The 25,121-nt window shown below is 41.0% G+C and overlaps 1 protein-coding gene across 1 annotated transcript in view; it reads right to left on the reverse strand.

The window, feature by feature from the left end:
• SLC9A8 (solute carrier family 9 member A8) overlaps positions 1-25,121 on the reverse strand; it is a 76,232-nt gene that overhangs the window by 45,042 nt on the left and 6,069 nt on the right. The window contains 2 exon segments of the mRNA XM_082362751.1: positions 4,641-4,699; positions 19,687-19,767. Of these exon segments, the coding sequence (XP_082218877.1) occupies positions 4,641-4,699; positions 19,687-19,767 (140 nt within the window).

Here is a 25,121-nt window from a genome sequence, read left to right on the forward strand (position 1 = left end):
ATAATAATTTCATCTTCTAAGGTAATACAGCTCTCTAGTTGTTGGTGGATTGGGGGAAAATACATACTGGTTCTCAAACCCAAAATGACTACAGGTAATACGCAGTTTATTTAATACTGCAAAATCAGGCCCTTTTCATATGAAAACTTCTATGTCACAATCTTGACAGTCTGACTTCTTGTCAAAATCCCTATTCAAAAGAATGATAAATGTATCCTTACAAATGTACGGCTGTTACCATAAAGACTAAAATAACATTCAAAAAAGGCTCAAAATAGAAGCAAATGATGACTTCTGAAAATGCCTTATTAAGTCTTAAAATAACTGCCTGTATCACAAGCTCATGACTCAGACTGGGGCCATGTGAAAAGAAATGGGCCGATCCCTGTGCTTTGTGGGGCAACCTATTCGCAGGATCTGTGCAGCTGGGCCACTGCAGAGACTCTGGGAGTTTCAGAAACAAAACCTCCCCTGGGAAAAAGGAGAACCCACCTGCAGTGGGTTCACAGCGTCCTCTATTCCCAATTCATGTCCACCTGGAACCTCAGAATGCGACCTGATTTGAAAATAGGGTCTTTGCAGATGGAATTAAGGGAAGAATCCAGCTGAGATCATACTGGATTAGGGTGGGCCCTAAACCCAATGACAGTGTCTTTAAAAGAGACAGAAAGGGACACACAGACGCAGAGATGAAGGCACATGAGGACAGACTGAAGCAGAGACAGGAGTTAGGCTGCCATCACCAAGGAATGCCTGGGACCACCCGAAACCAGAAGAGGCAGAGAAGGATTCTCCCTTAGGGCCTGGATTCGCTCCCCTGAGGGAGCGTGGCCCTGCCAACACCTTGATTTCAGACTTCTGGCCTCTAGAACGATGAGAGAACAAATCTCTGCTGTTTTAAGCCACCCAATTTGTGGTAATTCCTTACAGAAGCCACAGGAAATGCACACACCACCTTACAGTGAATAGTGTTACAGAAAGATCCCAGGTTCCTTTGGGCAGTAGCTCCCCTAAAGTGGTCTGATGTGGTTTTAGGTGGTACTTGAGCAATGTGTGTCGAATACCACCGACCCCACGGATTGAGAAAGTCAGCCCTTTTTGATTCTTTTTCAATCCCGATTAAGTCAGACGCGTCAGTTTGGTGCTACCGTGTTAAGCCTCTCTCCAATATGCTGATCCCCCTTTTTGACAAAGAGGACAGGCTTGACCTCAGAGGCTTCAGCAAGCAAATGTACCACTTTGTTTTTATCGTATTTATTTATAAAAACAATATTGGTTTCCCACTTAAAACAGTATTATAATGTTTCCTTTAAAATAAATGTATATAGTACACCAACGTTCATAGCAGCATTATTCACGACAGTCAAAAGGTGGAAACAACCCCAGGGCCCATCAACAGATGAATGGATAAACAAAGTGTGGTATACACCGACCATGGAATAATATTCAGCCATAAAAAGGAAAGAAGTTATGACACAGGCTACAAAGTGGATGAACCTTAAAAACATCATGCTAAGTATTGATAAAATAAGCCAGATAAAAAAGGACAACTAATGTATGATTCCACCCATTTGAGGTACCTAGAATAGGTAAATTCATAAACACAGAAAGTAAAATAGGGGCTACTAAAAAAATAGAAAATACTAAGAAAAATAGAAAGTGGAAAAGAAAGTAGGGAGAGAGGAATAGGGAATTGTATAATGGGTAGAGTTTCTGTCTGGGATGATGAAAAAATTCTGGAAATAGATAGTGGTGATGATTAAACAACATTGTAAATGTATTTAATGCCACTGAATTGTACACTTAAAAATGGCTAAAATGCTAAATTTTATGTTACGTATATTTTACCATAATAAAAGCTTTTAAAAAACTGTTACAAAGACATATACATAAAAAAGCAAGTTGACTTAAAGAAACATATTAAGCATAAGACAATATAGGTAGAAGGCAGGCCCAGCAGGACAGTTTGGAAACAGACCTACATGGAAAGAAAACACCCAGCAACTTCACTGTTTTTCTTACCTCCCCTGTTCCCTGCAGCACCCAGTTTCCAAACAGATCCTGCTTCCTGCTTTGGCTTCCACAAACACCTGCTCCTCCAGAAAGCCTGCCCAGCTGTCTTAGCCTAAAAACCTCACCCTAATCTGAGGTCAAGCACTGGTTGTCTAGATGGCTCTTCAGGGCACTTAATTACAGTCACCACCCAACTGTGGTTCACTCATCTATACTACTCAATATATTATTATTATTTAACTTGAAAACTAACATCTGTTGAAAAATAAACTTAATAATACCGAAGCATATAAAACTGAAAGTAAAAGATAACCTTTCCTCCTCCTGCTCGGAGCAGGGATCATACAGCATTCCCCAGGGGAGCAGCTGCACTCAGTGCCTTGGATCTCTGCTGTGGGGAATGTGGGCTTGGTGTTGAGAGAGCTTCTGCTTCTTCGAGAGAAGCTAGAAGTTCAAATTTTTATGTGAGGACTTCCCTGGTGGCGCAGTGGTTAAGAATCCGCCTGCCAATGCAGGGGACACAGGCTTGAGCCCTGGTCCGGGAAGATCCCACATGCCTTGTGGCAACTAACCCCGTGAGCCACAACTACTGAGCCCGCATGCCACAGCTACTGAAGCCTGCGTGCCTAGACCCGTGCTCCACAACAAGAGAAGCCTGCTCACGACATCGAAGAGTAGCCCCCACTCGCAACTAGAGAAAGCCCACACGCAGCAACGAAGACCCAATGCAGCCAAAAATAAATACATTAATTAATTTTAAAAAAAGATTACAAATTAAGCAGTTTAAAATATTTTTAAAAATCTATGTGAAATTTCTATAATTTTGTATAGATTAATAACATTTAAAATAAAACTGGGGGCACAGTTCTTGAGGTGCTAGCCTACTGTGTTCCCCCTTTGCCTGGCAAAGAAATAAAGCCACTCCTTCTTTCTCCTCCATGAAAAACAAAATAAAACAAAACAAAAAACTTAATGATTTTTTAATTGTTTTAAAATCGATTCCAATTTTGATCAATTGATTTTAAATCAAACAAAATGTGTTAGTGGGCGGTATTTACACATCAGGCTCTATCTAGTCTAAGAGTTGAGAAAGGGTGTACGGTCAGTTGCTCCTGCCCTAGAATGAGCCACTGAGAGGGGGGTTAAACTGAACCAGCTGCAGAAGCCACTGAGAGGGGGGTTAAACTGAACCAGTTGAGCTTCATACACAGCATGCTCCAGTGGGGTCTGCCTAGCCCCTTCCTCAGCTGAGGGTAGCTCTAGAAATATTCCAAGCTCAATGTACATTTTGAGAATTCATTTAATACATACAATATATCCTGAATATTATTTATAACAGCTTCAAATTGTGTTTTACGTCAGACCATGAGGCTTGTTTTGCAAATTTTTTTTTTTTTTTAATTTACTTATTTCTTTATGTTTGGCTGCATTGGGTCTTCATTGCTGTGTGTGGGCTTTCTCTAGTTGCGGTGAGCCGGGGCTACTCTTCATTGCTGTGCGCGGGCTTCTCATTGTGGTGGGCTTCTCTTGTTGCGAGCACAGGCTCTAGGTGCACAGGCTTCAGTAATTGTGGCTCGCAGGCTCTAGAGCGTAGGCTCAGTAGTTGTGGCACACGGGCTTAGTTGCTCCACGGCATGTGGGATCTTCCCGGACCAGGGCTCGAACCCGTGTCCCCTGCACTGGCAGGCGGGTTCTTAACCACTGCGCCACCAGGGAAGCCCTGTTTTGCAAATTTATACGCTACAGTTCCACAGGTAAATTAATCCTCACACCTAGGAGTTGCGTCAAAGTAGGAAGGGCTCAAATGTGACACATTTTAACCATACAATTCTTTTAATATTTTGAAATGGACCTTATTTCCCTCCACAAAATCAGTTTTGTTACACACTTGTTAAACTCCCTACTCGATATAGATGCTCAAAGTTCAAGCTGAAACTTGAGTTTCAATTAGTCCTTGGACCTCACGGTCTAATGACCATTGTGTGAACGTAAGGGTGGGAACATCCACAAGTGAGGACAGCATGGTGTGGCGGAGAAAATATAGAACATATAGGACTAGATGGTCTGGACACAAGAGCCAACTCAACCGCTCTCTAGCTCTGTGATGTTAGACATGTCCCAACCTCTCAGAGGTCACTTTCTTCATCTGTAAAAATGGGGATAATATGTGGTCAATCTACCTCCATGGTTGTCATGAGGATGACAGAAGCTACAGTATATAAAGCATTCTGTAAGGTCTACAGTGCTGGGCAGATAGATATGTCTTATTGGGCTCAGCTGTCAGAATGGAATTAGGAGCAGTAAACATTGTTTAATGTTAAATGCTAATTAGAGCCTTGTATGCAGCAAGTTAGTCTAAGATTATAAAAATGAAAATAAATAACAAAACATGGCATTGAATGCTCCTATGTTAATTTGAAACAGTGTGAGATTTATGCTTTTTCAAAAAACTCAGATGTAAAGATATCAACCCTAATCTACCAGAATGTTAAAAAATTAATGGGACAATATAAACTTCACTGACAGTCGAGGAATGATAAGAAAGCCACCATAATCAGTGTTACTAAACCTAAGAACCAATAAAAATTATAATTATGTTAAAAAAAAGAACAGTTGGGGAAACCTACCTTCCAATTTGCCAGTTTTTTAAACTCTATAATTTTTATAACTGCTCCCATGAGAATACCTAGAAGAGAAAATATAAAGTTTAACAAAAATTAAGATATAAGAAAGATTACTCAGGTTTATTATTCTAAAGAAACTGATTATTATTACGTCTCTAAATGGCATCTGTGAATTTCTGCAAGTTTTACGTCTGAAAACATAAAAATGGAAATTAGTGTGGAGTTTTATGAATCACATGAGTTTCTCACTTGCATCTCAGGCAAACATACTATAACAAAGTCTACAAAAATCTGGGGGTGGGGGTGGGGGGAAGGGTGAAAAAGCTTTACAAAACAAGACCTAGGGATAGTTTGCCTGGCATGGAAGATTTAAGCATCTGTCATTCTTGCTATATCCACCCATTTTCGATTTGAAATGGCAGAAAGCTAAGTTTGCCCTGTACTACTTATTCCTACCGTTTTCAAAAAGGAATCCAAGATCACTTTCTCAGGCTCAGATGGTAGCTCTATGTAGAGTATTTAGTTAGAGTTAAAGCCCCAATGCTGAAAATAACCTAAAGTGAAAATTCTGTGAAATTCCTGGAACAAAACAGACCATCTAAGTTCAGGCATGTTTCCACAAAGCTGACAGGCTCATTATTATCTCATAAAGAACCTACCAAAAATAATTCTCAAAGAAGCATCATGGGTACAATTTATGATTGCTCTGTTACTCACTAGATTAATGATTCTTAACCCTGTGGGCTCATCAGAATCATCATGGGAGCTTTTTATGAAATAGACACCTGAGCAGAACTTGGGATCTACAAAATAACAATCTCTGGTAGGGGGTGATACAAAGCAAGGCTGAAGACCACTGTTACAGATGCTTAAACATAAAGACTTCCCTTTCGGACTTCCCTGGTGGCACAGTGCTTAAGAATCCGCCTGCCAATGCAGGGGACACGGGTTCGATCCTTGGTCCGGGAAGATCCCACATGCCACGGAGCAACTAAGCCCATGTGCCGTAACTACTGAGCCTGTGCTCTAGAGCCCACGAGCCACAACTACTGAAGCCCACGTGCCTAGAGCCCGTGCTCCGCAACAAGAGAAGCCACTGCAATGACAAGTCCGTGCACCGCAACGAAGAGTAGCCCCCGCTTGCTGCAACTAGAGAAAAGCCCGCACGCAGCAATGAAGACCCAACGCAGCCAAAAAAAAGACTTCCCTTTCCCCTAGAGGGGAAGGAGCTTTTTCCCATCAACAACAGAAAGCTGAAGAAACACACCTTATTGGGTGGGGTGAGGAGAAAATACAAGAACACAGAGGTTTATTAGGAAAAGAAGGTGCACTAACACTAATTGTCATGGGGAAGGAGGGGTTTGAGGTGAAGAGAGGATCAGTTGATTTTAACTTTATAAACCTCTGTACTATTTGTATTGTTATATATTAGTAAAAGACCAACAAAACTGTTTTGATAAAAAGGACATAAGACGAAATAGGTCTGAGCTATAAAGGGAATCAATGACATTTTCAGAACAGTAATTGTACATTCACTTCCACGTGGCATGAAAGCACTGATTCTAACCCCTCTCTAGAGTTCCCCAGTTGCTTCCTTTTTCTTATATTTTTAAATTGTGTATATATTTTAAGGAGTTTTCATACAATTTTTTATTAACCAAATAGTTCATGAATACTTTGTAAAATGTTATAAATAAGACAAAAGTCCCTTTTGATGAAATCCCACCCCCACTAGTTCTCTCTCTCCCTGCCCCAAGGTAACCAACCATCTTGATAAGTCTGGGGAATATTCTACCAGACCCTTCTCTATGCCCTTACATATTTATATTTACCATACAGTACTAGGGTGCGTGTGTATGTAACACATGGCACACCTGTGTGTATTTATATAAAATTTATGGTACTATAATGTATCTTTTTTTTCTTTTTCTTGGCTGCCTGGCACGCGGGATCTTAGTTCCCAGACCTGGGATCGAACCCGTGCCCCCTGCAATGGAAGCACACGGTACCTCCAGAGAAGTCCTATAGCAGGTAGTTTCTACTACCTGCTATTTTGCTCAGTGTTATGATCAGGGGTGACTACATATAGATCTGCCGCATTCCTTTTTAACAGCTCTACAGCACAGCATAAAGATGCCACAGACTGAATAGACATTTCTCCAAAGATATACAAATGGCCAATAAGCACAAGAAAAGACGCTCCACATCATTAGTCATTAGGGAAATGGAAATCAAAACCACAATGAGACACCAGTTCATACCCACTAGGATAGCTATAACTTTTTTAAAATGGAAAATAAGTGTTGGCAAGGATATAGAGAAACTGGAACCCTTAATACATCGATGATGGAAAAGTAAAATGGCACAACTGCTGTAGAAAAGTTTGGCAATTCCTCAAAAAGTAAAACAGAGTTACCATATGACCCAGCAATTCTACACAGGAGAATAGAAAACCTATGTTCGTACAGAAACTTGTACATGGATGTTCATAACAGCATTATTAGCCCAAAGGTGGAAACAATGCAAATGTCCACCAACTGATGAATGGATCAACAAAATGTGGTATATCCACACAATGGAATGTTATCCGGCAGTAAAAAAGAATGGAGTACTTATACATATTGCAATGTGGATGAATCTTGAAAACATGCTACGTAAAAGAAGCCAGACACAAAAGACATCTTTTATGATCCATTGATATGAAATATTCAGAACTGGCAAATCTATAGATTGCCTTTGTCTCTATAGAGACAGAAATGGTTTCCCGGGGCTGGGGAGGAGAGTTTCAGGGATGATAGCTAAAGGGTATGCGGCTTCTTTTCGGGGTGATGAAATGTTCTAAAATTGTTGTCATGGTTGCACAACTGTGAATATACTAAAACCCTGAACTGTACGTTTAAAATGAGTAACTTGCATTGTATGTGAATTATATCACAATAAAACGGTCACCCCACCCCCGCCCCCGAAAGGCCAGATCGTATGGTTCCATTCATATGAAATGTCCAGAACAGACAAATCTAGAGACAGGAGGTAGGTTAGTGGTTGCCAGCGGAAAGGGGAGGGGGAAAATGTGCAGTGACTGCTAATGTGCAGAGAGTATCTTTTTGAGGTGATAAAAATGTTCTGGAATTAAGACAGTGGTGATAGTTGCACAACCCTGTAAATATACTAAAAAGCACTGAATTCTACACTTTAAAATTATAAAGTTTATGTTATGTAAATTCTGCTTTACTGTTTAAAAAATTTTATTGAGGGGTCTTCCCTGGTGGTGCAGTGGTTGAGAATCTGCCTGCCAATGCAGGGGACGCGGGTTCGAGCCCTGGTCTGGGAAGATCCCACATGCCGCGGAGCAACTGGGCCCGTAAGCCACAACTACTGAGCCTGCACGTCTGGAGCCTGTGCTCCGCAACGAGAGAGGCCGTGACGGTGGGAGGCCCGCGCACCGCGAGGAAGAGTGGCCCCCGCTCGCCGCAGCTGGAGAAAGCCCTCGCACAGAAACGAAGACCCAACACAGCTAAAAAAATAAATTAAAAAAAAAAAAAATTTTATTGAAGTATAGTTGATTTTCGCTGTCATGTTAGTTTCAGGTAAACATATATATATATATATATATTTTTTTCAGATTATTTTCCCTTACAGATTATAAAATATTGAGTATAGTTCCCTATGCTATTCAGTAGGTCCTCGTTGGTTATCTATTTTATATATAGTAGTGTGTATGTGTTAATCCCAACCTCCTAATTTATCCCTCCCCTCCATTTTAATTTTTTTAAAAGTCACTATCTTTTTAATGTTCCCCCAATGATGGCTGTCTCCAACTGTTTGCCATTAACAGCTGCAGTGAACATGCTTGTATGTGCCTCTTTGTGTAAGAGTGTCTCCCTAGGGCAGATCCAGAGACAGTGAATGGCATGAGCATTTTTATCTCTGAAAACGTTGCCAAACTGTCCTCCAAAGTGGCTGTGCCGATTTACACCCCTTGCACCAAAGCATCCTCACCAACCCTGGAAAATCATCAGACTTTAACACTTCTGCCAGTATGAGGGGCAAGAAATCGTACTTTAAGGTTTCGATTTGCATTTACAGTCAATCTGTACTCAGTAATCATTCCTGATTACTAGGGAAGCTGGAACTTTTTTCATGATTTCAGATTTAATTTTTAAAGCTAGTGTTTTTCTGTGCTACTAAACCTCAACTTTCTTTTTCCTTTGTAAATGTACACCAAAAACTTTAATACTATGATCAATGCTTTTGTAATATACATGAAGCAATTACATTTGAGAATCAGTGATTATTCTATTGCCTAAGCTTGTTCCTATATTATTATTAATGAGGCATTAGAAAGCTTTGTAAAATACAATATGATATTATTACTACTATTACTATTATTACTATTACATGAGGAATCCTTTTGAAATGTCCTAGGACTGAACTATGGTACAACATTAAATTGGCAAACTCCTTTACCTTTTGAGATTGAGGTTCAAAGTTAGGTCAAATCAACCTAGTGTCCAGGAGAAATTAATTTATACCATACAACCAGACACCCTGGAAATAATACCCTAGATACAATTTTGTATCTTCCTATCAGTAAAAAGAATTTGACCAGGCACCTTCAAGTTACAAATTTTTATTTTATTATTATAAAAAAAGTGCTACTACATTAATGTATTTTAAAATAACACAGGGATTTTGCTGTCCATTGGTTAGGACTCCACACTTTCACTGCCAAGGGCCCAGGTTCAATCCCTGGTCGGGGAACTAAGATCCCACAAGCTGTGCGGCACAGCCAAAAATTAATAAAATAAATAACACAAAAAACAGAGATTGTAAAGGAGATTCAAATTAAATAGAAACATAAGTTCTAATATTTCCTTTTGCCTCCTATGGATCTTTGTACACATACCTCATTATGGATACCACTGGATTCACTCAAAGGATCAGGAGTAATTCATAATTATTTGCTGAGACCCTTCTCCCAGGATTTGTCAGGTTAAATCATTCTTACTCCTCAAGAGAATGCTCCAGGTAGGAAGGCTCAGAGAGCCTCTTCTGACAGCTCAGGGCCAGCAAGTGACAGTGGACTGCTGGCTCCTGGGTGCCGTCTACCACCTCTGGACGAGGAGACACAGGGAGACTGCACTACTGCTACGAACTGCTAACACCCTTCCCACTCCCAGGGTGCACTGCTGGTCTACCATTATCGCTGTAAAATACGAGTATTCCTGAATACGAACAGTACAGGAAAGTGCCTAAAATGTATTAAGTATAACAATCAGTACAAAAAAGTATGTAGAACATGATCCTAGTTCCCTTAAAAATATACGTATATATGTATATGCACACACATTTATTAATTTGCATTGTGTTAAAAAGAAACACACACACACACACTATGGTGCTAGGCACTGTGCTACCGTATACAATATACGTTATTTAAGCTCATTCTCATGATTACCCTACAAGGTAATAAACCATAATAATATAAATGATAATAATATTGATAGCAGCAGCTAACAGTTATTGATTACTTAGCAGGTAGGCATTATACTAAGTGATTTCTATGCATTGCCCTGTTTAATATCTGCACTCCTATGAAGTGAAGGCTTTGTCGCCTGCATTTTACAGGTAAGGAAACCGAGGCTAAGGACAAGCATCACTGAGCTAGTAAATAGCAGATCCAGAATTGTTTTAAAAATGAATTACTCGGGCTTCCCTGGTGGCGCAGTGGTTGAGAATCTGCCTGCCAATGCAGGGGATACGGGTTCGAGCCCTGGTCTGGGAAGATCCCACATGCCGCGGAACAACTAGGCCCGTGAGCCACAACTACTGAGCCTGAGCGTCTGGAGCCTGTGCTCCGCAACAAGAGAGGCCGCGATAGTGAGAGGCCCACGCACTGCAATGAAGAGTGGCCCCCGCTCGCCGCAACTGGAGAAAGCCCTCGCACAGCAACGAAGACCCAACACAGCCAAAAATAAATAAATTAAAAAAAAAAAAAAGTGAAAAAATGAATTACTTTATTTTTTACTTGATTATGTAACAGATGTCTATGGTACAAAATTTGAAAGGTATAAGAGAGTATGCAGTGAAAACTTAAGTCTCTGTCCCATTCTTGTTTTTTTTCCTCCTTCCCGGAGACCACCACCGTTACCAGTTTCTTGGTTATACTGTACATTTCTGCTGAGAGTGTCTGTACGTTTAAAATTATATACATGCATATGCATGTACATATAAAATAAATTTTAAAACAAATGGTAATACAGTATTTACACTATTCTGAATTTTTTTTTTTACTTACCACTACCTCTTAGAAACTATTCCGTATCAACACATAAAGAGCTCCCTCACACTTTTTGTTTTGTTAGTGGCTGCAGTGTATTCCACTGTGCCATCCAATATGTCCTCTTGTAATGAGCGCTCAGGTGTTCTCCAGGCTTCTGCTATCACTGCCATTGCCATCTGAGTAAATACATCATTCCACACGTGTGCGCGTAGCCACAGACAAAACTCCTGACAGAGGGGCTGCTGGGTCAAGGGTACAGGCAGTTTTAATCCCGTAAGGAGCTCGTCAGCTGCCTTCTGTGGCAGATGCTGTGAGGCCCGCCCCCCCCCCTTCCCCGGGCCCACCTGTGTGAGCTGCTGCGCGTGTTCGCTGTTAGGCACTCACGGCTGCCCCCTTCTCCAGGAAACGGCCCTCAGCCGCCGGGAGGCACCTCATCATGGACGCCGTGCCCGCCCCACACCAGCTCACAGCCACTGACTAACTGATGGGGGTCCAGAAGTCCCACTCCCTTGGTTTAAGGAGAGACAGACTCTGCTTGGCGTTCTTGCCCCAGAGCCCTCCTACTGAGGCTAGGCTAGGCCTACCCTGAGATCACACCCACCGTTTGGCTTTCTCCTTCCCTGGTCTTGTTGACTCCCTCCGTTACAGATTTGCTCTTGAAGAGCACCCCTCAATACATTGCCTGTCCCCAAACCCCTGTCTCAGATTCTGCTTTTAGGGAGCCAACCTAAGACCACTGGTTCCAGGAGTGGAGTGGTCAAAGGAAGCAAACTCGAGGATGGGGTTCTGGAGTTGGACCACTCAGCAGCTTCCGGGCAAAGAGGATCCCAACACTGGAGGTAAAATACTGCTAGCCCCTCCCCGGGGGTAGCAGTGCCACTGCTAAGACTTTCACTTGTGGCAGACTGGGTCGGGACACTGGTGGAGGAGGCAAGGGCTCATGCAGTATCTCTGGTGTTAAAGAGGTTATGACGGAAATAATAACTGTAAGAAAAGTGGAATTATGGTTGTTGCTGAGTGCCACCGATGCTCTGAAAAAAGAAAACAAAAGGCCCGAACAATCACCAACTTAAAGCAAACGGTGAGAGTCAGAGGGCCTCCTTGGCAGCAATGAAACAGACCGTCATCTCCTGCAGCTGGAGGGCCTCTAGAGCTGAAGACTGGGCACGGGTCTTAACCGCACGAGTGGCAGATCTTCAGAGAGTGCTGAACTCAAGATGATAAATTTCCTATGCCTTCTCCTACCAGGGCCCTGATAAGGAAGAAGTGGGGCTCAGACATGGGATAGGGGTGCCTAGGGAGATGCACATGAGCACCTTTAACCCTCAGGTTCCCGTGGACCTTCTAGGCCTGCAGAAGTGGTCCCTACCACCCCGTTGGAATACAGAGCTCCCAGGTTATTTCAAGATTACACAGATGCCCCAAATGAGGCAAGTGCCTTAGGTTAACTACTGCTTCCTGCATAATACAGTCCCCAAGGACACAGACCATATGGACATTCCACAGGACAATACACTGCTCCACTACTGACATCATGCTAATGTATAGCGACAAGCATGAAGTGGCGAGGAGACGTCTTGGTAACACACGTATGCTTCAGAGGATAGAGTTTCAGGGGCCTGCCCATCTGGGAAGTATTCAGGGGTCAAGTGGTCTGAAGCACACCAAGACACTGCCTCCAAGTAACGGAAAAGGTCTGCCCCTTCTACCGTAATAAAGAAGCACAATGCTTGGTAGGCCTTCTCCAGGTTTTGGAGGCAATATATTCCACACTTGAGAAAACTATTCAACACTTCAACCCATTTATTGGATTTTGAGAGACTGATGGTTTTGAGTGAGGCCCAAAACAGTTAGCTGCAATTCAAGCAGCTCTGCTGTTTTCGCCATACGATCTGGCGGACCCCACGGAACTGGAAGTATCTGGTAGGAAGGGAGGCCGGCAAGCCCCAATAGGAGGGTCGCTCAGCATAGATCCCTAGGGCTCTGGAGCAAGGTCGTGCCATTTACAGAAGAGACACATATACCACTCAAAAAACTCCCAAGGGAAAAACACGAAAAAGCTCCTGGCATGTTATTGGGCCGTGGTAGAGACAGAGCATCTGAGCATGGAACGTCAAGCGCCCAGGTGGCCAGAATCATCTTTCATAAGTTGGGTTGCCATACCTACTGTCAGGCTGGGTGGGCCCAGGAGCAATCCATTTTAAGATGGAAGTGTTACATTAGCGATCAGACTTGTGCCGATCTAAAAGGCACAAGTATGCTTTACTTGTGGCCCAGACCTCTATATCATCTTCAGCTGTTACAGCAACATCTCTCTCTCAGCTCAGCTCCTACATACGGCCTCATGGGGAGCTCTTTAAGACCAGCTGACAGAGGAGAAAAAAAAAACCCACGCGTGGTTCATGAAACAATCGGCCAGCCTCTGATATTGGCCACTTCAGTGTCTATGCAATGGGCTCATGAGCACAGTAGCCATGATGGCAGACATGGAAGCTGTGCAGGGCCCCTACGGCATGAACTCCCTCTCACCAAGGCTGCTCTGTAGCCATGGTCACTGCTGAATGTATGACTGGAGAGCCACAGAGATCAACACTCATCACCTGGTGTGGTACCATCCCTTGAGAAGACCAGCCAGCTGCATGATGGCAACTTGATTACATCAGACCCCTTCCATCCTGGAAAGGGCAGCAATTCATTCTGACTGAGGCTGACACGTATGCTAGCACCACCATCCCAGGCAGGGTCCATAAGTGTCTGAGCCACCAAAGTGGGATACTGCATAACAATATGTCAACAACATGTCAAACAAAGAGACTCACTTTATGGCAAAGGAGGTGCAGAAGTGGGCATGAGACATGGACACCACACCGTCCTATCCAGAAACTGCCAGCCAGCCAGAGTGGTAAATGGCCTCTTAAAAATGGAGCTGAGGGGCTTCCCCGGTGGCACAGTGGTTAAGAATCCGCCTGCCAATGCAGGGGACACGGGTTCGAGCCCTGGTCCGGGAAGATCCCACATGCTGCGGAGCAACTGAGCCCGCGCACCCTAGAGCCCGTGCTCCGCAACAAGAGGAGCCACCGCAATGAGAAGCCCGCGTGCCGCAACGAAGAGCAGCCCCCGCTCGCCACAACTAGAGAAAGCCCAGGCGCGGCAACGAAGACCCAACGCAGCCAAAAATAAATAAATAATAAAAATTAAAAAAAAAAAAAAAAAATGGAGCTGATGCACCAGCTTGGAGGTGACATATTGTGAGGAACGGCACGCTCCTCCAGGGTGCGGTATACTCCTGAAACCAGTGGCCATTATAGGGTGGTACATCCCCAACAGGCAAGCATGGGTACAGCACACAATGGGTACACCACTCACCATCACTCTCAGGGACTCACTTAAGAGTGGGGATTCCTGCTTGGAGGATTTCTGCTTCCTTAGCCTGAAACTTTAGGCTCGGTGGGTTGAAAGAACCTGGCTCCCAGAAGGGGACATTTCCACCAGAGTTCACATAGTAAGAGTTACAACGGCTGCCGCCTGGTCACTTTGGGCTCTTTGTGCTAACAGACCAGCAGGCCTAGAAACAGGTTACCACGTCGGCAGGGGTGACTAACCCTGATTACCATGAGGAGACAGCCCTGCTACTACATGATAGGGCAGAAAGGAATATAATTATTTATGTAATATGTTTTTAACCACAAATGATTTTTTGAAAATACTTTAAAATATTGTTAGCACGTTTTGTTAGCTATAATCATAGAATCACTTATGCTATAATAAGGTGATTTTGAAATTCCAGTCCTTGATGCTGCTGCCTATACTAAAATAGATACTCCAAAGATAGTATTCTGAAAGACAGAAGAGCTGTCAGGAAGATGAGAATCAGGACCTCAGAGCTGTCTGTCTGTTTTCTGGGGAAATGTTGTTTATATATTTTGTTTTTAAGTGGCTTACTTTTTCAGTGGAATGTTATTCCTTTCTATTCTGTTGAGAACATTTATGTGGCGAAAGAGGAAATTTATAGAAATCAGCCCAGATGTAGCAAGTTTCCAAATGCAATCCTTTAACAACCTTTCTTCCTTGAAAGTTTAGACTACTTCACTATTCTGACATAGCTAAAAGATTTAAGTATAAAATACAACTTTAAGATGAAAAAATGCTGAGCCAAGAGCAGATGACCATAAAACTAAGGAGAATCAGAGCAAGACTCCAGGCAAAAGCATGCACTATTACACACAGAGCACACATTTAGCTAATGGCAGCTAAAGAGCAACAAGACGTTCCAAGAATAAATTGTCACCTCTGAGCCATGTTTCCAGAAACACAGAGGCTACAAGTCTGCGCTAGCACTCTTCCTTGGAATGCGACAGCCCGGAAAATCCTTAGAGTCTAATGTGATCATTTTGTCAATGTGACAACCAATTTTGGCCTCTACCTCTGAGACAGCTACTCTAATGCCAACAAATGAATGCCTGTTTCTTCTCTAATAAAAATCAAAGTACCTGAGATTCAGGGAGAGTTACCCGTGGGACAGCTCAAGCTGCATCACAATTGGACTCTCACAGTCTAAAACGTCAGGAAAGCTGTTAGTTACAGTCAGGATTCTTGCTTTAGGTTTTCTCTAAAAAAACCGTTTTTAGAACTTAAGTACAATTAGAATATAATCACTATATATGCTTTTTTCCAGAATTACCTTCAGTCAACAACTCAGGAACTGAGTGATTTTTTTTCATTGTCTTCCACTCAAAACCCCCATTGACAAAAAGAGCCCTACTCTTAAAAAAAAAATTTCAATCCTTTAGTCAAAACAAGGAGTTAATATAACTAAAAGCACAAAAATAGTTAAGCAGGTTATGACAAGGAAGCACATTTGTGTATTCCTATTTATTCAATGATTCAATCAAATCCAGTTACAAGTTAAAATACGGTTTTTCTAACTATCAGCAGTATTCAGGCTAAACCCTGGCATTTGTAGTCAAATTCCATTCTTAACCCCATTCAGGCCTTTCCTCACTCTACGATAAAGTATGACTGTGAAAAAAAAATTTATTCCTATTTTTGCTATATACAACAGAGGACAGTAGGCAGTACAACTATTTCATTTTCACTCCTTACCAATTTCAGCCCAAAATATATGAACAGTGAATCAGCACTATATGGCCAATAAAAATAAATATGTGAACTTTACTAATACGTGCCAAGAACAGTAAAAAGTGAAGAACACAAAAAATGATTCAAACTCAAACCAAGTCAAGTCATCTGATGGACATATGTGCATCTACACATGGTTTGGAAGAGAAGGAAGCATGATAAAAAGAGCTGGTTGTCAATGAAAAGGGTTTTTCTTCTCTATAGCTAAGTGTGAAAAAATATATATACATATTTTTAAAAGGCCCGAACTACAGAATTCCCTAAGTATAGAAAGTATCTGAAAGCTTTGAACAAGGGCCAAGGAAATAGCTTTAGAACTTCATGTTGATACTATGTTTTTATAAAGAAGGAAAAAAGTCTCGATTCATTTGAAAATACAGTAAAACAGAAGCGCGGAAATGTGCTTTTTGAGTACAGATAGTGCTCTTCTATACCTACGATTTCTTAGGAACTCTGAATGCTTAACACAAAAGGCCAACAGTATCTCTAAATGACTGTGGACTAAAAAGTAACTTCTGGTTAGAAAAAGTAGGCTAGGAAAACTTACCCCTGAAAGAATGAAAACCCCATTTTCTCTGGCAGCTTCATCTAGATTCTTTTTTGGCACAAAAGTTGGAAATTCTTGAAACGGTGGATATCTCAATATTTTGTTACACTTCACTCCAGTAGGAGAAAGAAGTTTTCCTTCCATTTACATAGCTTTATGAAATACAGAACTACTTTGATAGCTTTGTCAGCGTTTCTAAATTCTAACCAAGTGTCCTCTAATATAACAAAAAATCCATTCTGGACCCCAGTACTCTCCCTAGAAGTGCTCTTAGTATTCCAATCACCTGAGTTAGCAAGTAAGTACTGAAAGCAAGACTGACTTTCCATCACCCACTCCCAAGCCCTAGCTGTATAGGCTACAGTTATTTGTGCAACATCAGCGAAGAAAGAAACCTTGTGGACTGACAGCCTTTGCTGACGCCCAGCATTGCTCCACTCCATGTCCAGTTCTGGGGTGGCCATTTGGTCAGACTTCATCCTACAACTTCTGGTGGAACCAGGGAGAAGAGGAGGCCACCTTTCCCACCGTGACTGCTACTGTAAGGAGAGCAAGCCTGAAGCTGTCAAGTCTTACCATGTGGAGAGAGCCCTCCTGAGAGTGAAGCCAAAACAAAGGGAAGCACTGTTGAGAATGGAGAAAAACAGTCCAGGAGACTTGATCCAGCGAAGTCTGAAGCTGGCACCACCTGTAGCTTTTTTGGTGCCATGAGCCAATAGGTGTGCAACTCCACCCGCACCAATATCTGTTTTCTTTGAATCATTTTGAATTGATTTTGTCCATTGAATGGAAAGAGTCCTATATCAGTTAAGATGTTTTCCTCTGCAAGTAAAAGAACACCTGACTAAAAACGGCTTAAACAATGGATGTTTATTATCTCATGTAACAGGCAGCTCTGACATAGGTAGTTTCAGGGCTATCAATTCTACAAAACAACAGTGCAGTCAAGAATCTGGGCTTCCCATCTGCCCCCTTGGCAAGCCTCAGCATTCTGGCTTTTGTCTTTGAGCCACAGTGATTGCACGATGGCTACCAGTGCTCCTGGCATCACATCCTCATACAACAGCATCAAAGGAAGGGGAAATTTCTCTTTTTATCAGAGAGGAAAAATGTTTCCAAAACTCCTCACCCCAGCAACTTCCCCGTGGTCTCACTGGCCAGACCTGGGTTTCACACTGCCTGCTGCCTCCACCCCTTTGAAACAATTATCACGATGGCGAAAACCAATCTTGACCTGGAGGAGGGACCCACCTTCCTTGAGCACACTGTGGCAAGACACTGGGTCAAAGCGAGGGTTCTGTTTTCATGGAGGGGGAAATGGCTCTTAGGTATGCATACAACAATGTCGCTCTAAGTCCTTGTACAAGCACTGGTGTTCTGTGACCCGCAGTTACTGAAACATTCAAGAGATAGTGAGGAACCTGACATTCCAAACCAAATTAACCACCACTTAAATTTCCATGTGCACAATACCTAAATACACACCAACTATAGGTCTTATTCTTAAGAAACTAGGTAAACTGACAACAAAACTGTAACTTCCTTGCAGTGGCTTTTTAAGTCTTTACTGAATGCCCCAGAATAATAGGTTTTAGCTATATAGGTTATTTTCGAGGTGCCTAATATCAGGAAAGGAATGTTAACAAATGATCCTCCTCTTCTTAGAGCTCTAAGGCTCTTGTTAACTAAGTTTGTTAGAATCTGCCAGGATGTGTAGCTGAAGAGCCTGCTCAACAGAGAGCAGGAACTCTGAGTAAAATTGATTTCTAACTCTTTACTGAAGATCAAAATTATCCAGTGGTACATCTTCCTTAAAATATGGCATCACCTGGGGGTTACGGGACTCAAATGAGATGGCAATGTGAAAGCTCATAGGCCAGAACCTGGCACTTAGTAGTACTGTGAAGTCCAGGGAAAATATAGGAGGGGTTGAAACAGAGTAGTAGGAATGCTGGTACCGGTAGGGGAAGGAGAATGAACAGAGTCTGATCATTCATTTCTAAAGCTAACCTAAACCATTGCTATACTGCGAAAAATACTAAATACTATACTAAACCAGATCTAAGGCAAAGAAAATTAACTTATAAAGCACCAGTGGTGATAAGGAAAATTAAATATCATCAGTAGGCAAGTGGAAACTAGTAAAAGTAACTACAATATAATAAGCTGATGAAAACTTTGGCTGACCTTAGTGAAACCCTATTTACTATCCCTTAAGCTTCCCCACCGATCTGGATTTTAATACTTACTGAAAAGTAAGGTCCCTGCTTCATTAACCACTTCAATGAACTTACATGTGAGGTCAACTGTGATTACAGTGATTCATACATTCTAAATAGAGGCTAATTATCTTAACAGTTAATTGCCACAGGAAACAAAAGAGGGAAATGTAAGTGAGGTAGAATGGAATGCTCTCTGAAGACCTTAGATCTGACTGACATTAAAGTGAGCCATTCCTCCATCCTAAACCTTAAAGTGAGAGCCTCTTCCGGCTGTAAAATTCAGTGATTCTATGAATTAACTGTCAATTATTCGCCTTAGTCGAGTGACAGCACAGCCTAGTAGGAGACCTTAGAATGAACAGTGTGAATGTTCATTTACAAAGCTAACCTAAACCATCGCTATATTGGGAAAGAATTTCTAAATATACTAAATCAGATCTACAAGGCAAAGAAAACTTATAAAGTATATATAATTTTATATATAAAATTAACTTATAAAGCAGTGGTGATAAAAAAAATATATCGTTGGTAGGCAACTTGAAACTAGAAATAAAGTAACTACAATATAATAAACGGATAAAAGCCTTGGATGTGCCCTGAGGGTGGTTCTAGAAGTAGAAAGGGCTCTCAAGTTGGATAGAGGGGCTTCTATGTGACCTTTAGGAGGTCATCACCCCTCTCTGAGCCCCCAGTGTCCTCATCTGTAAAATGGGATCATAACATCCTCATGGCAGCTTGCAGTGACAATGAAATGAGCTCAGGTATACACCACATCTCTTGTGGTTCCTAGCACTTTGGAGGCACTCAAAAAGTGGTATAGTTAGTGCTTTTATTATAGGATCATCAATAAGCACTTACCTAAAGAGACAACAGCAACGCTCTCTGGCAGGAAATGTAATCTGTATCGGATCAGTAGATGCACCAATATGATGCAGATAGCTGTGGGAAAAAATAAGACATTGTTAAAACAGCCCAACTTTGTTTTTTTATTTTATTTATTAGTTTTTTAACATCTTTGTTGGAGTATAATTGCTTTACAATGGTGTGTTAGTTTCTGCTTTATAACAAAGTGAATCAGCTATATGTATACATATATCCCCATATCTCCTCCCTCGTGCGTCTCCCTCCCACCCTCCCTATCCCACCCCTCTAGGTGGTCACAAAGCACCGAGCTGATCTTCCTATGCTATGCAGCTGCTTCCCACTAGCTATCTATTTTACATTTGGTAGTATATATAAGTCCATGACACTCTTTCACTTCGCCCCAGCTTACCTTTCCCCCTCCCCATGTCCTCAAGTCCATTCTCTACGTCTGCGTCTTTATTCCTGTCCTGTCCCTAGAAAACAGCCCAACTTTGAATGATAAACACCAAGTCCAAGGCAGGGGTTATTTCTAGGAGGCTGTCAGGGAAATGGACAACTGACAATGACACAGTAAACTTCAGCTGTATTTTCAATTTCTTATTTCTTAACCTGGAGGTAGATGCATGGTGTTCATTACATTTTCTCCATATTTCTTTACATGCCTGAACTAGTTTGTTTTCCAGTTGTTGAAAGAGCAACAGACATCCACCTCTATTCTAAGCTGTAAACCTTATACAACCATTTAAAATTATTCAAATTTCCCTGATTCTGAGAAATGATCCTCAGTGGTGAGGAGGAAGTCAATGAAATCAATCACTTTTATGCAACTAGAGCTGCAACAGAATATATGTTGACACAAAGTATCTTGCCACCACACGATCTCTTTTAAGGCAGAAGGAAGTGAGGGTGTTTTTAAAAAACAGAACAAAGGTAATATTGGTTTGGTGATAAGAGCATCAGAGACCTGAAGATGGGGTGCTTGCTCCCCAGATGGGTACTGGGGCTCCCACTGGTTGAGGGCTTCCCATGAGCCAGGCACTGCCCCGAGCACTTCCCAAATGCTGTCTCATTTGACCCTCAACACCCCCTCTGAATGAACTGTTATCACCACTACCTCCTTTGATTAAAGATAAAAGCCGAGGCTTACAGAGGTCCCACCGCTGGTAGGCGCGGCAGGGTTGAGCTTAATTCCAACCCTGTGCCCTTAATCCTGGGCACCCACCACCTCCCTCCCTGCAGCCTTCATTCCTCAACCAGCAAAATAAGAATAACATCCGACTTTCCTCACAGGGGCGTTGTCATGAAAGAAAAGAAACAAAAAGATGTAAAACTATTTGAAAGGAATACATATTTCTGAACCAAAAAAAAAAAGCACACTTTTGCATAAATAACTCCTAAATGTAATTTCAAGACCCAAATGTTAGTATGCATGTCTTTTTCTCTAACTAGGCACCTAGGTGGTATGCCATCTCATCAATCAAAGTATTAACTTGATAGTACTAAAAATAAATGTGTTGCCTTTTTTTTTTTTTTTTTTTTGGTAAAAGGAAATGTTTAAACAATCTGCACGGCTGTGAACTGGCCACCCTCAGAGCCCACACTGACAAATTAGATTATCTTTAGTCCCACCAAGAAGCACCAGGTGGCCAGAGAAAGGAAACAGCTGTAAATACAGAAATTTTGTCGTCCTTTCATTCTGTGCTCTAAGCTATCAATCTGTGGTGTTATTTTATTATAAATATTTAGCCTAGTTAGAAAAATCCTACATTAAATACTAAGAGCAAGAAAAAAGTTCCAATGCATTAGTACATGAAAACAATGAGAACGCCTATTGCCTAAAAAGGCAGGCAGGTAAGCACATAAGTAGACAGAAAATTGATCTAAGGAGTGGAATCAGTTTCTGCTTTCTTTGCACCAAGCTGGATGAAAAAAGTTTACAGTTTATTCTCATAAATCACACAATTTGCAGCTTTAAGAGCAAAAGAGAAAACTCTATCAATGGAGAGAGCTACATATAAGAATGATCAATGCCAGGGAATGGTCTTCAGCTATAAAAAGAAGGAGATCTGCAAAGACAACCCATAGAATCGGAGAAAATATTTTTAAGTCATATGTCTGATAAAGGTCTAGTGTCCTGAGTATATATAGAACTCTGACAACTCAACAACAAAAAGACAACACAATTTTAAAATGGGCAAAAGACTTAAACTGACATTTCTCTAAAGAGATGCAAATGGCCAATAAGCACATGAAAAGATGCTCATCAGCATTAATCATTAGAAAAATGCAAATCAAAACCACAATGAGATAAAACTTCATACCCACTAGGATGGCAATAATCAATGTAACAAGTGTTGACAAGGATGGAGAGAAACTGGAACCCTTGTGCATTGCTGGTGGGAATGTAAAATGGTACAGCCTCTGTGGAAAAGTTTGGCAGTTCCTGAGAAAGTTACACATACAGTAACCACTTAACCCAGCAATTCCACTCCTAAGTATGTACCCAAGAGAAATAAAAACATATGCCCACATAAAAACCTGTACAAAAATGTTCATAGCAGCACTATTCACAATAGCCAAAAGGTGGAAACAACCCAAATGCTCATCAAGTGATGAATGGATAAATATAATGTGGAATATTATTCAGCCATAAAAAAGGAAGGGAATTCTGACACATGCCACAACATGGATGAAGCTTGAAGACATTATGCCAAGTGAAAGAAGCCAGACATAAAAGGCCACATATTGTATGGTTCCAATTGTATGAGATATTCTGAGTAGGCAAATTCCTAGAGACAGCAGAAAAGTGTTTACCAGAGACTGAGGGGACGGAATGGGGAGGGACTGCTTTTAATAGGAACTGGGTTTCCTTTTGGGGTGATGAAAATATTCTAGAACTAGATAATGGTGATGGTTGCCCAGTACTGTGAATGTACTAAATGCCACTAAATTGTGCACTTTGAAATGGTAAATTTTATGTTATGTTTATTTTACCACATACACATCCTTTTTCTTAAAAAAAGAATGAGGTAGATACAAAAAGACTAACATGGAAAGAGCTCCAAGACATTCTGTGAGATGAAAAGGCAAGTTATAGGACCCCACTTATATTAAAACAAACTCCAAACTATATGTGCCTGTTGGTGTGTATGTGCTTACGAATGTACACATGTATATATACACATACAAGTGCATGTTTTCAAGTACACTTGGGAAAAAACAGAGCAAGAAGGGACAAAAACTTCTGTGTCATACGGAGGGTATGAGTAACACAAGTTAATGTGTTTCCAATTTTTCATGCCTGAAGTTTTAATTACAGAAAATATATTGAAACATAGGCATGTCAATTTTAACAACTCCATTAAATTTAATGGCCCATAAAATGTGTCAAATGATGCTAATAGTTAACTCTAAGTCAATAATAATGACTCACTATTGTCTCTGTGGAGTCAAAGATCAGCAAGGGTTAAGTGTAAGTCAAGGGATTTCAAGCTTCTAAAAGTCAAAAGTAACAAGAGTTTTGGCATCCTTTCCACACAAAAGTTACAATTTCATTTGACTTGACTAAAATAGTAAACAAAAGTGGTTAAATCCGTTCCAGGTTATGAGTTCCTGAAGTCTAGAATAATCTATGGACTATTTCCCTCAATTCACTAGTGAATATTTAGTGAGCTGGCAAGTTACCTATTAACAGCCTTTTTTTTTTTTTCTTTATCAGATTTACACTGTTTGGACATATAATCACAAATAAATATACAAGATACTTAATAATTTGTTGATATACAAGAACAGAGGAAAAAAATGCCTTCAAATTTACTTAGAAAGCATTCCACTCTGCTAATGCATGCTGACCTACACATAAAAAGTGGAGATACCAACTCATCAACTGATTAGGTGAAAACAGAAACCATCTGACATCAGTATGACTCTAAAGTGTAGGTTTATGATCTGTTTGAAGAGAAGACAATCCAATAGAAATATGCAGCACTACTAAATACAGTTCAGCCCTTTTTGGCCTCAAAGAGGCCAAAAGTGGGCAGGATTCTGTCTGGATTAAAAAGCACATTATAAAAACCTGTTTTGTGATCTCAAGCACAAGCTAATCCTAGACGCTCCACACCCTGAAAGTTACTTTGAAAGTCTTATCTTTTTCACCCTCCTGTGAAAAAAGTGATTACAAAACAGAAGTTTTTTTCCCCAAGGCTTGCCTTTTGTATTCCCTAACATATCATGCTGACAACAATGTAAATAGACTAATAATACTCTTTCAGGTTTAAGGATTCAGGTATTAAAGACTTCTTGATCAAGGAAAGAACTGCTTTTCTTCTCTGTATTCAACTACTGTAACAAAAGGAAGAGAAAAGAAAAGAAAACAAGATTCCTTGATTGTTAAAGTAATCCCCAAGAAATAGAATTCAATTACGCTGAAAGAGTAAAAAATTATTTGGGCATATCAAATCTAAATGGACATTGTACACTTGTGGTTTGTGTACTTTTTCAGTATACAACTTAGAAGTTTTTTAAAAACTATGAAAGACAAGGATGAGTCCTGGGATTTTAAATAAAATTAGTATCTTATTAAAATTATTTAATTAACAGAGTCTGAATAGAAATGTGAAAGAAGTTACACTTTTCCTCAAAAAAACAGTCCTAATAGCCATCTATTATGGCTATGGAAATACTCTGCACTTTTCCATTTTTTTGTACTTTCCTTTCTTCTGAAAAGATCTAATCAGAAATGACTCAGTATCATTAAAGACAAGCAGAAAATGTAAACCTTCTAACTTCACTCTTCAAACAAGAGTTTGGAGGGTCATATTTGAAGCTATTTCTTCCTTAGCTGATCCAAAGTGGTTGTGTAGTTTCAACTGGGTCTTCTGGTCTAAAACAGGTATCTACCGTCCATAGTCTCTGGGAGGCAGCTAAGTTATTGCCTTTTATCTAAACTTCTTGACCGATGTCTGGCAACCTGGATATTAGCCTCTAGTCTCCCCTAAACCAGGTCTGTCAATAACGTAACCTCTCTGGGCCTAAATTTCTTCACCTGTTAAAGGAGGAAGTTGAATAAAATGAGATTTTCAGTTTGAGAGAGTGAATCTGTTTAAAGAAAAACATTATATAGGTAAATAACAGCACAGGTGGTACACAGATATGGCAAAAGTCATGACCATTTGTAAATGGGAATGACGGAAGTTAAGGAAAACAGGGTTCTAGGGCAAGGGTGTCTCATCTTTTACTCACAGCAAACCTCTTCACTAAGTAAAATTTTACGTGGAGGCCTAATGGGTACAAGGGACAAAATGCTGCTCTGGTCAGAAAGCTGGATGCTCTTCCATTTCACGCCCCAACCCACCTCCTGCTCCCACCACCACCTACACAGAAACACACAAACACACACACAGGCTCTCATGAGCAGAGTCTGAAATACA

The sequence above is a fragment of the Balaenoptera borealis genome (assembly GCF_965194805.1).
Source record: "Balaenoptera borealis genome assembly, chromosome: 16".
Classification (NCBI taxonomy): domain Eukaryota; kingdom Metazoa; phylum Chordata; class Mammalia; order Artiodactyla; family Balaenopteridae; genus Balaenoptera; species Balaenoptera borealis.